Here is a 14,093-nt window from a genome sequence, read left to right as displayed (position 1 = left end):
TGGGCATCTGCTTTAATGAGGATATGCCGTTCCTCCACGAGCAATTTGAGGGATCATTGGCCCTATCTTTATTGGGGTCTGGACTCCCTCTGATGGTCTCGCCTGCCTGTTCTGTCTCAGGGCAACTGCCTGCTTTTGCCGCAGATCCCTTCGCAGCTCCTGCTCCTCGGTGGGGAAGGATCGGTTACTCTCTTTACGGAGCTTAGCTCCGCCCCTCTCCTCCCTGCATCAAGCTCTCCGGACTTGGCGCACAGCAGGGGTCATTAGCGCTACCAGGGATGTCAGAGGCTGTATATCCTCTGACTCCCGGTTCAGGGCCGTAGTCTCCTCTAGCCTGAAGTTCCGGTACCCCACTGCTAGTGCGAGGTGACCGCTGGAGTGTCCAGTTGTCTACATGGACCCATACCAGTAAGCCAGACTGGGCAGAAGTATCGCCGGCTGAAGTTCTGGTACCCCACTGCTTGTGCGCAGTGTCCGGTGGAGTGACCTGGCGTGTCCTGTGGACCCTATGCAGGGCGTAGGGGATTCAATCCACGGCTCCTTAACCTCCCCCGATTTCCCAGGGTGACAGGGATTCTATTCATGTCTTCTAGGCTTCACTGCCTTTCCACAGGTGTCAAGGGGGCACAGTTATCTGACTGTGCCCCCTTATCACCAGTACCTGGAGGGTCACTCATTATGCTAGACTGTTGTCTGCACAGTTTCCACTGCTGTCGGTCTCCCATCTCTGGGCTGCGTCGTGCATAGCTGTGGCTTCCTTGTCCTCACTGTTGGTGTGAGGACTCTGTCAGAGGGTTCCTGCAGGCATAAGGGTCTGCTGCCAGTCAGCCAGTCATTAGTCTGCATGGTCTCCTATACCACCGGTTCGCCTATGAGTTTAGCCATACTCCTGTGCCCCACTGTCTATGGGAGGGTTCGAAGGAGCGTTTCTTTGTGCTCAGGAATCCTCCACCTGTCAGCCGGATGGCTGTCTCGGTAGTTTACTGCTACGTCGGATCAACTACCACACACTTCCCACCGCGTACGGACGTGCAGGTAACCCACTGCCTGGACGTAGTTCCAAGTGGGTCTCCCCATGTTGCTCCATAGCCCTCTGCAATGTGCCACATGCTGGTATGTGGGGTTCCCTACTTTACCAGGTCCTTTTCCACATGCCTGCCACTCTCATGGCTTAAGGCTGGTGGCCCACTTCTTGTGTGTGGGTCTGAAGGCGGGACCCGGTGTGGCCATGGTTCCCATGCCGGTTTTCTACTTCTCCAGGTCTCCTCCCTCATTTTTTTCTGCTTCCGCAACTGCAATCCGGTGACTCACTTCCATGTGAAGCCCCTAGTAGGGTCTCTCTTTATGTTCATTGGAAATTTCTGTGTCCCTACATCTGCAAAGGCCCCCCTGCACGTATATAGCCCACCTTCCTTTCTGTCGGGGTGTGCCTTCCTGTGATCTTGTTTCTGCAGGTCTGCGGCGGTTGAGCACCTTTGTACTGGCATGGGCCTGATGGGGTGTTCTTCTCAATGCTGTTGGTTGCTTTGTTTCTGTGCGTGCTCCTTACTTGCATTCCTAGTCACATCTTTATATCTTTGCCCAGCACCAGGGTCCAGGATTCCGATCCCTCTGGGGATGAACATCGGCTCCTCCAAACCTCATTGTGTTGTAGCAGAGTTCCTGGGGGCTCCGCACACCTAGTACTTTTTTCCCGTGCCATGGGGTGGCATTTCTCTGCTCCTACAGTGCCTGGCGCACTTTTTCATCTCCCTTCCTCAGGGGGTGGCCAGGACATGGGTTTCCTCCTGACCACCCCTTTTTTCCCCTCATCATGTCGCTGAGTGCTTTGGACTACCAAGATGGAGCCTTCTCTCTCTTCCCACTATATAGGTGGGGTATCAGCTGAGCTTTTCAGCATTCAGATGAGTTTTTTTCTGTCTATACTTGTGTGTTTTTGCCCACTATTGCAGCCTGGCTCTCTTCCGGTTCCTTAGTTGTCTACTGCTGCTCATACAGGCTTGACACTCTCCTCTGTTGGCAAAGTTTATGCACTCATGTATGGCTTGACGACAGCCGGTCTAGCCACAGTCTGTTGTTGGGGTCCTTCCATTGCTATCCTTCTTCCTCTGCGTAATCTTCCTGCAGGGTGTGTTTATCCTCCCCTTTGACAGTGTCAGTTGCACTACACTGACACCATTGTCTCTGGGATAGCCTTCCTTTGCCCTGCTGGGTTCCTTGTTATTCACCCTCCTTTCCCGTCCTGGCATGATGTTGCTTCGGAGTGCTCTGGTCCGCTCGGACCACTGGGGTCCAAGGCCGGTTAGTCTCCTTGTCTTGGACACTATCCCAGGATGCTGTGGTGTGCCTTCTTTTCTAGGTTGGCCCTGGTTGGCCCTCCTGGTTCTTGGGCCTTAGTGATAGTTAAGGCCTCGGGCACGTGTAGCAATCCTGCCCAGACTTCTTCGCGATCCCATTTGTGGAATGTTTTTTACTGTTCCGCACTTCTTCTGCCTCGTCACGGAAGTTTGTCACCAGGAGCATTTTGCGAACCTTGGGTTTTCTTACCCTTCTGGTGTAAGTCTTTCAGGAGACTCAGGAATTTCCATTTCTCATGTCTGTCGCTCTGGTGTTCCGGGATGCCCTTGTCAGGGTGTTCCGCTACGTTTTTGTCCATTCTTCCTTCTGTCTCCTCCTTCGGGCTCCATGTACTCCCGAGATAAAAGTATTCTATGCGGTATACAGGGATGTGGAATTCCTATCGCCCGACGCCCAGGACATGCAGTTCCGGGCACTGGGCAGGTGAATTTTTCATGCCCTTATCCCTGCTACGGGCAAGCAGGGCCGGACCTGAAAGCCCCCGACAAGCACGTTGGCGCTCGGAAGCCCCCGACAAGCATGGCAGTGTATGGAGAAGGCTCCGGACTCGTGCCCGCTCCATACTCTGCAGCCCCTGGCCTCAGTAGCTGGGGGCCGCCGCTAATAGCCAGCATGCGCCGATCAGTGGCTATTCACCTTTTAGATTGTCGCTGTCAAAGCTGACAGCGGCGATCTAAAGGGAAGTGAATGCTCCCTGGTGTGCTATATCGACTATAGAGGTAGCCGGGGGGCTCACCTCTGCTTCCATGGTGTCCGTGGCTCTGTCATTGATAGAGCCTGGTTGGACTAGGCTCTATCAATGGATTGCAGAGCACACAGATCAATGGAGTTCAATAGAATGGCTTCCATCCGATCATCATAGACGCTGGGTCTTGTGAGTGCTCCATTATGGGAGCGTCTTTTTATCTTTATTTGCACTGAGCGCAGTTAATATATGTTTGGGGTATTGTCCCCGCTGACGCTTATATATTAATGCAAGATGACAGAATAAAACTTATGTCCGTTGTCTCTCCTGAGGATCCCCGATAATAGAGGGGTGAAACGCGTTGAGAATTGGTTTCTTTTCAAATAGCATTTATTATTTGAGAGTGCATTTGAATAATTTTTGGCATATAACCGGAAATTGTGTGTTGGGATCCTACCAGCCCATTGTTTCATTCATGTTGGACTTGGGGCTCCACACACTCTCTGTACATACGGATACATTATCTTATAGCATACCTATATGATAAAGATTGATATTATGCAGTTTGATGTAGATATGTTACTTTTATCTTGAGTATCATAATTTGATTATATATACACAGGGCTTTTTCTTTGAATAATTTTAATAGAGAATAAAAGTTAAATTTTTATATAAAGGGTGTTTTTCAGTGAAAAAAGTTCAATAGAATGATTCTAATGATTCCTCCTATAAGTTCCCTAAGGGACTAATAAAGTGTAAAAAATAAATAATGAAAGTTTAAAAGAAACACATTAACCCCTTCCATATTAAAAGTTCAAATCACCCCCTTTTCCTATATAAAAACTTGTAAACATAATAAAGATAAACATATTTTGTATCGATGCGTGCGTAATTGTACGAACTATTCAAATATAACATTATGTATCCTGTACGGTAAATGACATAAATGTAAAAAAAAATACCAAACCATAGAATTGCAATTTTTATAATGTCCCAGAAAAATAGTTAAAAGCGATTAAATTAGTCAGGTCAATACCAAAATGGTACAGATACAAAAAACTAATTATGGCGCAAAAACGTAGCCCCCATACAGCCTCGTATGAGGGGGATAAAAAATTTTTTTTAATTAGTAAAACATGAAGGAAACTATACAGATCTGGTATTGCTGTAATCAGGCGGCCTAACGTATCAAAACAACATGTTAACTCAACCACAAGGTAAATGGTGTAGAAAAAAACCCACCAAATTTGCTAAATTATCTTCTTACTATTTCAATTTTACTTCACCAATATTTTTTTGTTTCAGAGCATATGTTAAGGAAAATTTAAAAGGTATCATTATAGTAGTTTGTTATGGCTATTATAGGGCGAGGAGGAAAAAAACGAGAGTGTAAAAGAGAAAATTGGCCGGACAAGTGGATCGTCATGAGGGACAAGTAGATTTTGCTCCGTTTTAGTTCCGTGGACAAGTAGTTTTTTATTACATTTTCTCACCCCTGGGTATAGTTTTTTTTTTTTTTTTTTTCTGGATGTCTCTATACAGAATATTGCAGTCTGTTGCCCTAACCTGCACAGCAAATAAACGTAAACTCCTCCTGAAAAGCAGGCCAAAAATCCTCTTTTTATTGTTTGTGTTGTGCAATTTGTGCTTTAAGAATGGTTGTGACTTTGGTTGTGTGATGGTATTTTGATGCACTTTGAGTCTTATACCATTATTGTTTCCTCAGAGAAGTTTAGATTAAACAAAAGAACTTTGCTGTTGCCTTAATACATGTTACTGAAATGTCTATGTTTTCTTTCAAGTTGTGTTGTGTTTGTAAGCTATTTTATATTTCTCATTACTGTGTTTTTCATTTGCAGCTGTCATATGGCACCAGGACCACCTCGTCCTTTAAAAGTTGTGTGTGTTGGAGGGCACACCTTTCTCAGCTTTCTGCTAGGAGCATATGTTACAAATTTAGCCGGTCGAACCCCGGACTGGTTGGGGTACTTGCGCTTCCTTTTAGTTCCACTAGGTGAGTACATTTATTTCACATATTAGAAATCAGAATCCATATGACTACTTTGTGAATATCCCTAACCTCTAGGGCATTGTTCTTGTAGGATAGCATTTCATTCTTAGGCTTTACATATATATGTACAGACATAGACAAAATTGTTGGTCTCCTTCCATTAAAGACAGAAAAGCCACAATGCTCTCTGAAATAACTTGAAACTGACTGTATTTTGAAATGTGATTCCAACACATTAACCAGCTTCTAGAATTGCTTCCTTTTTTTTTTCTTTCCTACTTGTTTTCTATCAATGTAACCTATAAAAAGTGGTGAACTGTTCTCTGCATGTTGAAATACCTTAATAAAATTCTATTGAAAAGAAGCTGACAAAAGTAATAATGAATAAAAATTTACTGAAAATTACCTGATGAAATCAGACATTACTTCTGAATTGGAGTCCAACAGAATCATTTAAAGCGTTCCTGTCAGATTCCACAAAAAAAGAAAAAAAATATATGCCTCTATCACCTACCGTATATACTCGAGTATAAGCCGACCCGAGTATAAGCCGAGACCCCTAATTTCAACCCAAAATCCCAGGAAAAGTTATTGACTCGAGTATAAGCCTAGGGTGGGAAATACTTCATCCCCCCCCTGTCATCATCCAGACCCGTCATTAACATCCTCATCATCCCCTTGTCATCATCCCACACATCCCCCCTTCATCATCCCCTTGTCATCATCCCACACATCCCCTTATCATCCCACACATCCCCCCTTCATCATCCCCTTGTCATCATCCCACACATCCCCTTATCATCCCACACATCCCCCCTTCATCATCCCCTTGTCATCATCCCACACATCCCCTTATCATCCCACACATCCCCCCTTCATCATCCCCTTGTCATCATCCCACACATCCCCCCTTCATCATCCCCTTGTCATCATCCCACACATCCCCTTATCCCACACATCCCCCCTTCATCATCCCCTTGTCATCATACCACACATCCCCTTATCATCCCACACATCCCCCCTTCATCATCCCCTTGTCATCATCCCACACATCCCCTTATCATCCCACACATCCCCCCTTCATCATCCCCTTGTAATCATCCCACACCCCCCCCTTCATCATCCCCACCCCCCTTCATCATCCCCACACCCCCCCCCTTCATCATCCTCTTCTCATCATTCGCCCTCAGTGGTCTTCAACCTGCGGACCTCCAGAGGTTTCAAAACTACAACTCCCAGCAAGCCCGGGCAGCCATCGGCTGTCCGGGCTTGCTGGGAGTTGTAGTTTTGAAACCTCCGGAGGTCCGCAGGTTGAAGACCACTGCGGCCTTCAACATGCGGACCTCCAGAGGTTTCAAAACTACAACTCCCAGCAAGCCCGGGCAGCCATCGGCTGTCCGGGCTTGCTGGGAGTTGTAGTTTTGAAACCTCCGGAGGTCCGCAGGTTGAAGACCACTGCGGCCTTCAACATCATCCAGCCCCCTCTCACCCCCTTTAGTTCTGAGTACTCACCTCCGCTCTGCGCTGGTCCGGTCCTGCAGGGCTGTCCGGTAAGGAGGTGGTCCGGTGAGGAGGTGGTCCGGGCTGCTATCTTCACCGGGGGCGCCTCTTCTCCGCGCTTCCGGCCCGGAATAGAGGCGTTGCCTTGACAATGACGCATAAGTACGTTGGCAATGAACGCACCTCTGCGTCGTTGTCACGGCAACGTGACTATTCTGAGGCCGGGCCCGAAGCGCTTAGAAGAGGCCTCCCCGGTGAAGATAGCAGCCCGGAACCACTATCCCACCGGACCACCTCCTCACCGGACAGTCCTGCAGGACCGGACCAGCGCCGAGCGGAGGTGAGTATTCAGAACTAAAGGGGGTGAGAGGGGGCTGGATGATGTTGAAGGCCGCAGTGGTCTTCAACCTGCGGACCTCCGGAGGTTTCAAAACTACAACTCCCAGCAAGCCCGGACAGCCGATGGCTGCCCGGGCTTGCTGGGAGATGTAGTTTTGAAACCTCTGGAAGTCCGCAGGTTGAAGACCACTGCGGGTGGGGGAGTTCACTCGAGTATAAGCCGAGGGGGGTGTTTTCAGCACGAAAAATCGTGCTGAAAAACTCGGCTTATACTCGAGTATATACGGTATATATATTATACAAATCCCTCTTCTCATTAGCTCACAGTGTTAGAATCCTCTCAGGGGAAGGGGGTGTGTCCCTCCCTTGTGGTGGTGGGAGGTGATTGGTGTCTGCTCATGCAGCCTTGTCCATGACTCATCTCTTGTCCATGACTCGTGGTCAAGCCTGATTCTGCTGCAGGATTGGTTAGTGTCCCAGTAGGTTATAGGGACCCCTAGTGGTGGGATTTTCAGGAGCCATTTACTTTAATAAATATTCTAAAAGAATTTAAACAACCAGATTACAAAAGGTCTTTCATTTTCATCAGAGTGCCCATTTAAAATAAAAATAAAAAAAAATATGAAATTGTCCTGGACAGTAATGATGGCCCCTGAACTTAATATTTGTTTTACACAACCTTTTGAGGCAGTTGCTGCAACCAGTCAATTTTTGTAAATCTAAATGAGACTTCTACATTTGTCTCCGGGTATCTTGGCCTACTTCTCATAAGATACTGCTCCAGATGTCTCAGGTGTGAAGGTATTTTCTCCAGACTGCAGGTTTCAGCTGCTTCTACAGATGTTCAATAGGATTCAGATCAGGGCTCATAGAAGGCCGCCTCACAGAAGTGCAATATTTTGTGATTTCTTCTGTGTAATTTGGGTCATTATCCTGTTGGAGGACCCATGACCTGCGACTGAGACCAAGCTTCCTGACACCGCGCAGCACATTTCTCTACAGAATGCCTTTATAGCCTTGGGATTTCATTGTACCATATAGAGATTCAAGACACCCTCTGCCAGATGCAGAAAAGCAGCCCCACAATTCAGTAATGTCTGATTTTCATCAGATTAATTTTTTGTACGTTAAAATTCATTACTACTTTTGTCAATTTCAAGTTATTTCAGGGAGTATTGTGAGTTTCTCCTCCTAAAGGAAGGGTACCAACAATTGTGTCCACGTCTGTGTATGCATTTATGTTTGATGGCCTTTTTCTTTTCTTGCAGGGTCGCATCCTGTATGTAAATATATATCTTCTCTGGATTCTCGCTATGCATCGTTATTTTTTGATTCTCCTTGGAGAGAGTTGTTCGGTAAATCCGAGGTTCCATCTGTAGGTAAGCTAAAAGTCAGTCATCAAATGTTTTCAGATTCCATATTCACCTCAAGATGTCCGGACAACAGGCTAGTTGCCCGAAATGCATCTCTTTATACAGTCTACATGTAGCCTGTTGCATTAATATATGGAGTTATAATTTTCTAATTTAAAGTGCAACTGTCACAAATTTGTACCCCCATAAACGAATCACAGGGTTGCAAAGTTCTTTATAATAACTATTCAGGTGTATATTTTGTTGCTTTCTAGCAGGTTTGGTCAGCCTAAAAAATGCTTTATATGATGGTGTAATGAAGGAAACTGTGTCCCTGTAGTGGAATGTGACCCTCCGCACAGGGACACCGTTTTCTGCTTTACAGCCCATTACCTTCTCTCAGGGGGACAGGGGCACAGTTTATCTGCACATATTGCCACCGGTCAGCAGTCGGACAAGCGTGGATATGCTCCGCGTTCGACACTCTTATCCCCTGTATGTCAGAGCTGGGACCTGCTTGCAGTGTCGGTGCAGCAGGTGGCTAGTTTTCGTAGCAAGTGCTCACTAGAGGCAGAGCTTTACACCACACACTGGGGCCTAGAGCGAGCGCTTGCTATAAAAAACTAGCAATCCACAGTGCAGCATCGGTGGCTGGTGATGTGAAGAAATATTACCGGCGCTGCACTGCTATCTGCGAGCGCCCAAGTGCCATTGGGATAATGGATGCTGCGATAAAATCCACGGTGCTGTGCTTCGGGCGGCTAGTTTTCATAGCAAGCGCTAGCTCCCGGCCTAAGTCCACGATGTAAAGCTCTGCCTCTAGTGAGCGCTTGCTATGAAAACTAGCCACCCGCTGGCACTGCAAATGGGAGAACCGGCGCTAAAGTTGAATGTTTGCCACCCGTAGATGAGGATAATAAGGGGCCTATGTGCTGGGACCTGTGTATGAATCACACAGTGGTCCCAGGACTGACATACAGGGGATAGGCGTGCCGGCCATGGGGCATAGCCACTCCTGTCCGACTGTTGCTGACTATCATATAAAGCATTTTTTAGCCTGATCAAAGCTGCTAGAAAGCAGCAAAAGGTATGCCTGAATAGTTATTATAAAGAACTTTGTCACCCTGTGATTAGTTTATGGGGGTACAAATTCGTGACAGTTGCGCTTTAAGGGTAGGGCCACACGTAACGGATCCGCAGCGTATTTTACGCTGCAGATCCGCCGGTGACCCAACCCATTTTGTACCTCCAGCGGTTGCCACCCTCGTTCCCCCGCCTCGCAATCCGTCGCTACGAGCAGCCACACAGGAGGCCTGAGAGTCGGCGAGTGCACTCTGACATCACGGTGCAGTGTACTCAGACATCGTGGCTGCTCCACGATGTCTGAGTTGAGGCCATGTGCAGTGTACATGTCATTACAAAGTAATGTGCAGTGTACTCAAACATCGCATCTGCTCCGTGATGTCAGAGTTCACCCGCAGGCCCTCTGTGTGGCCGCTCGTAGCGGCAGATTGCCGCTGCGAGCAAGCCAGGGGCGGAGCGAGGCGGGAGAACGGGGGTGGCAACAGCTGGAGGCACAAAGTGGGTCAGGTCACCGGCAGATCTGCAGCGTAAAATACGCTGCGGATCCGTTACTTGTGACCCTACCCTAAATTAGGTATTCCAAGATTATAAGTATAGGGGTTAAGTAGCTGATCGGTGGAGGTTCAATTGCTGGGACTCCCACAGTCACAATAAGGTGGTAAATCTCACCCAAATGACTTGCTCGACCGCTGCTTCTCCGTTCATTCATCCGTTCATTCACCACGGTTTCTCCATTCATTCATCCTTCATTCACCACTGCTTCTTTGTTCATCTTAATTAGTGCTTGAAATGAAACATAGAAAAAATTGAATAATCCTTTTAGCAAGAAGAAAAGCCTAATATTGACAGGATTCTGCTTTTTGTTTTCTGTTCAGAACCATCATTTGACATCATCGGACGTATAATGCAATATGTAAATGGAGCCAACAACTCCCAGCAGTTACCAATTGCAGAAGCCATGTTAACCTGCAAGCATAAACTGTGAGTATCCATATTCTGTGTAATATCTGCTGATTTTGGGCAGTAGGATCTTTTTATGCAGAAGATCAGACTTCCTGTGAGACAAGATTGTTAGGCACACTGAGGAAGCTCCGGGCGGAAAACAATTTGTACGGAGATTCCCAGTGCGCCCAGGACCGTGCGGACATTGTCATCTCCATAGACGGCAATGTCTTTGGGCACGGATTCTGCCTAAAGAATGAGCAAGATCTGCTGGGATTCTGCTGCACCGGAATTTTTGACTGAAATTCCTAAGCAGAATTCCGGATGGAAATTCCATAGTGTGAATCTAGCCTTGATGTATAAGAGAAGATACTCAATGTATAAAAAAGTAAATACTTAATGTATAAAAGTAAATAAATGTAGACTGAGAGATGCACATCATAAAAGGCATCTAACACATTGTTTCCCAACCAGTGTGGCTCCAGCTGTTGCCAAATTACAACTCTCAGCATGCCCAGGCTGTCCGGGCATGCTGGGAGTTGTAGTTTGGCAACAGCTGGAGGCGTGCTGGTTGGGAAATGTTGATCTAACAGGATCCAGAGTGTTAAGCACTTTACAAATACTTATTCTCCTCACCACCATTACTGGAGGTTTCTGATATTCGAGTCCTGGTTATATATCCACAATATTTTACCATTGTGGTTTTCATAAATGAAAAGATGTGCAGCACAGTTGACTACAGACCCTGTGAAGCTTTTATTTTTCTCTGGGAATTTTTGAGAAACAACAATTCAAAATATTGTATTCTGACAAACCAGCATATAGTGGTGTAAGCACCGAAATAGTATAGAAAATTCACTTGTGTTCCAAGGCTTGTCTTAAAGAGGTAGTTGAATATCAAAAGACATATCTGTAGGACCGCTGGGACTACCCCGCAATCTCCGCCCTGTCCCCCTTGTCGCCCCAGCACTCCGCATGAATGCAGTCTGGTGACCACGGCCCGAAGCTGTGGCTGACACGACCCCTCCATTCATCTCTATGGGAGAGCTGGAGACACCCAGACACCTTTTATCTCCGGATCTCCCATAGACATGCATGGAGAGGTCGTGTTGGCCACCGCTTCATTCAGTTGTCAGCCACAGCTTCATGCAGAGTGTGGCGCTGTACGGGAGAACACGGGGGTCCCAGTGGTCTGACCGCCCACAATCTGACACTTATCCCCTATCCTGCATTTCCTAGAACTACAGTGGTCTCTCAAGTTACAATATTAATTGGTTCCAGGATGACCATTGTATGTAGAAACCATTGTATGTTGAGACCATAACTCTATAGAAACCTGGTACAGTGGTCCCTCAATATACGATGGTAATTCGTTCCAAACGACCCATTGTTTGTCGAATCCATCGTATGTTGAGGGATCCGTGCAATGTAAAGTATAGGAAGCTGTACTCACCTGTCCCCGCCGCTCCGGACCGCATCCTCACAGTTCCCGATGCTGCCCCAGGGGCTCCCGATGCTGTCCCGCTGCTCCGGTGTCTTCTTTGCGATCCTCCGGCTTCTTCCGCATCTTCTGCAGCCTCGCTTTCTGGTGACGTTATTACGTTGCTGCACCGGGACGGCGTGCGTAGTGACGTAATAACGATGCCGGAAAGCGAGGCCCAGACCCTGGAGAAGATGCAGAAGACGCCGGAGGATCGCGAAGTGGACCCGGAGCAGCGGGAATAGGTAAGCGAACCTGCCAGGGATGCTTAAACTGCTATCCGACAGCAGCTTAAGCATTTTGCGCTGTCGGATAGCAGTTAATGCGATGGCTCCGACATATAAAAGCATCGTATGTCGATGCTGGGATCGACATGCGATGGCCTCTGAGAGGCACATTTTTGGAGGCACATTTTTTCTATGGAAAAGTGTACCTTCAGCTGTTGTATAACTACAACTCCCAGCTTGCACAAACAGCTAAAGTGCATGCTGGGAGTTGTAGTGGTGCATCTGCTGGTTGCATAACTACAACTCCCAGCATGCCCGTTGGCTGTCGGTGACTGCTGAGAGTTGTAGTTTTGAAACAGCTGAAGGCACACTGGTTGTGAAACTGTTTTCTTTTACCTAACTCAGTGTTTCACGACCGGTGTGCCTCCAGCTGTTGCAAACTACAACTCCCAGCATGCACCGTACATGCTGGGAGTTGTAGTTTTGCAACAGCTGGAGGCACACTGGTTGTGAAACACTGAGTTAGGTCACAAACTCAGTGATACATAACCAGTGTGCCTACAGCTGTTGCAAAACTAAAACTCTCAGCATGTACAGTCTGTCAGCGCATGCTGGGAGTTGTAGTTTTGCAACAGCTGGATGTTCCCCCCCCAATGTGAACGTACAGGGTACACTCACATGGGCGGAGGTTTACATTAAGTATCCGGCTGCAAGTTTGAGCTGTGGCAAATTTTCTGCCGCAGCTCAAACTGCCAGCGAGAAACTACTGTGAACCCCCACCCGTGCGATTGTACCCTAAAAACACTACACTACACTACCAAAAATTAAATAAAAAGTAAAAAACACTACATATACACATACCCCTACATACCCCCCTCCCCTCCCCAATAAAAATGAAAAACGTCTGGTACGCCACTGTTTCCAAAACGGAGCCTCCAGCTGTTGCAAAACTACTTCCAGTATTACCAGACAGCCGTTGACTGTCCAGGCATGCTGGGAGTTTTACAACAGCTGGAGGCACCCTGTTTGGGAATCACTGGCGTAGAATACCCCTATGTCCACCCCTATGCAAGGCCTCAAATGCACATGGCGCTCTCACTTTGGAGCCCTGTCGTATTTCAACAGTTTAGGGTCACATATGGGGTGTTTTCTGAATCGGGAGAAATTGTGTTACAAATTTTGGGGGCTATTTTCTGCTTTTACCCTTTTTAAAAATGTAAAATTTTTGGGAAAACAAGCATTTTAGGTAAAAAGTCGTGAAACACCTGTGGGGTATAAAGGTTCACTTAACCCCTTGTTATGTTACGAGGGGTCTAGTTTCCAAAATGGTAAGCCATGTGGTTTTTTTTGTTCTTTGTCCTGTCACCATAGGGGCTTCCTAAATGTGGCATGCCCCCAGAGCAAAATTTGCTTCCAAAAAGCCAAATGTGACTCCTTCTCTTCTGAGACCTGTAGTGCGCCAGCAGAGCACTTTTCACCCCCATATGGGGTGTTTTCTGAATCTGGAGAAATTAGGTTTCAATTTTGGGGTATTTTCTGCTATTATCCTTTTTAAAAATGTAAAATTTTGGGGAAAACAAGCATTTTAGGTAAATTTTATTTTTTTTTTTACATTTGCAAAAGTCATGAAACACCTGTGGGGTATTAACCCCTTAAGGACCGGGGTTTTTTCAGTTTTTGCATTTTCGTTTTTTGCTCCTTGCCTTTTAAAAAATCATAACTCTTTCAATTTTGCACCTAAAAATCCATATGATTGCTTATTTTTTGCGCCACCAATTCTACTTTGTAATGACGTCAGTCATTTTGCCCAAAAATCTACGGTGAAACGGAAAAAAAATCATTGTGCGACAAAATTGAAAAAAAAAAAGCAGTTTCGTAACTTTTGGGGGCTTCCGTTTCTACGTAGTAAATTTTTCGGTAAAAATGACACCTTATCTTTGTTCTGTAGATCCATATGATTAAAATGATACCCTACTTATATAGGTTTGATTTTGTCGTACTTCTGGAAAAAATCATAACTACATGCAGGAAAATTAATACGTTTAAAATTGTCATCTTCTGACCCCTATAACTTTTTTATTTTTCCGTGTATGGGGCGGTATGAGGGCTCATTTTT

General features: G+C 46.4%; 1 protein-coding gene across 1 annotated transcript in view; it reads left to right on the top strand.

Moving 5' to 3' along the window:
* PACS1 (phosphofurin acidic cluster sorting protein 1) overlaps positions 1-14,093 on the top strand; it is an 85,193-nt gene that overhangs the window by 49,608 nt on the left and 21,492 nt on the right. Inside the window, exons 16-18 of the mRNA XM_056527383.1 lie at positions 4,903-5,057; positions 8,162-8,272; positions 10,204-10,309. Coding sequence (XP_056383358.1) covers positions 4,903-5,057; positions 8,162-8,272; positions 10,204-10,309 — 372 coding nt within the window. The remainder of the gene's footprint in view (positions 1-4,902; positions 5,058-8,161; positions 8,273-10,203; positions 10,310-14,093) is intronic.

This window comes from Hyla sarda, chromosome 6, assembly GCF_029499605.1.
Source record: "Hyla sarda isolate aHylSar1 chromosome 6, aHylSar1.hap1, whole genome shotgun sequence".
Lineage (NCBI taxonomy): Eukaryota > Metazoa > Chordata > Amphibia > Anura > Hylidae > Hyla > Hyla sarda.
This window is presented reverse-complemented; position numbering and strand designations above follow the sequence as displayed.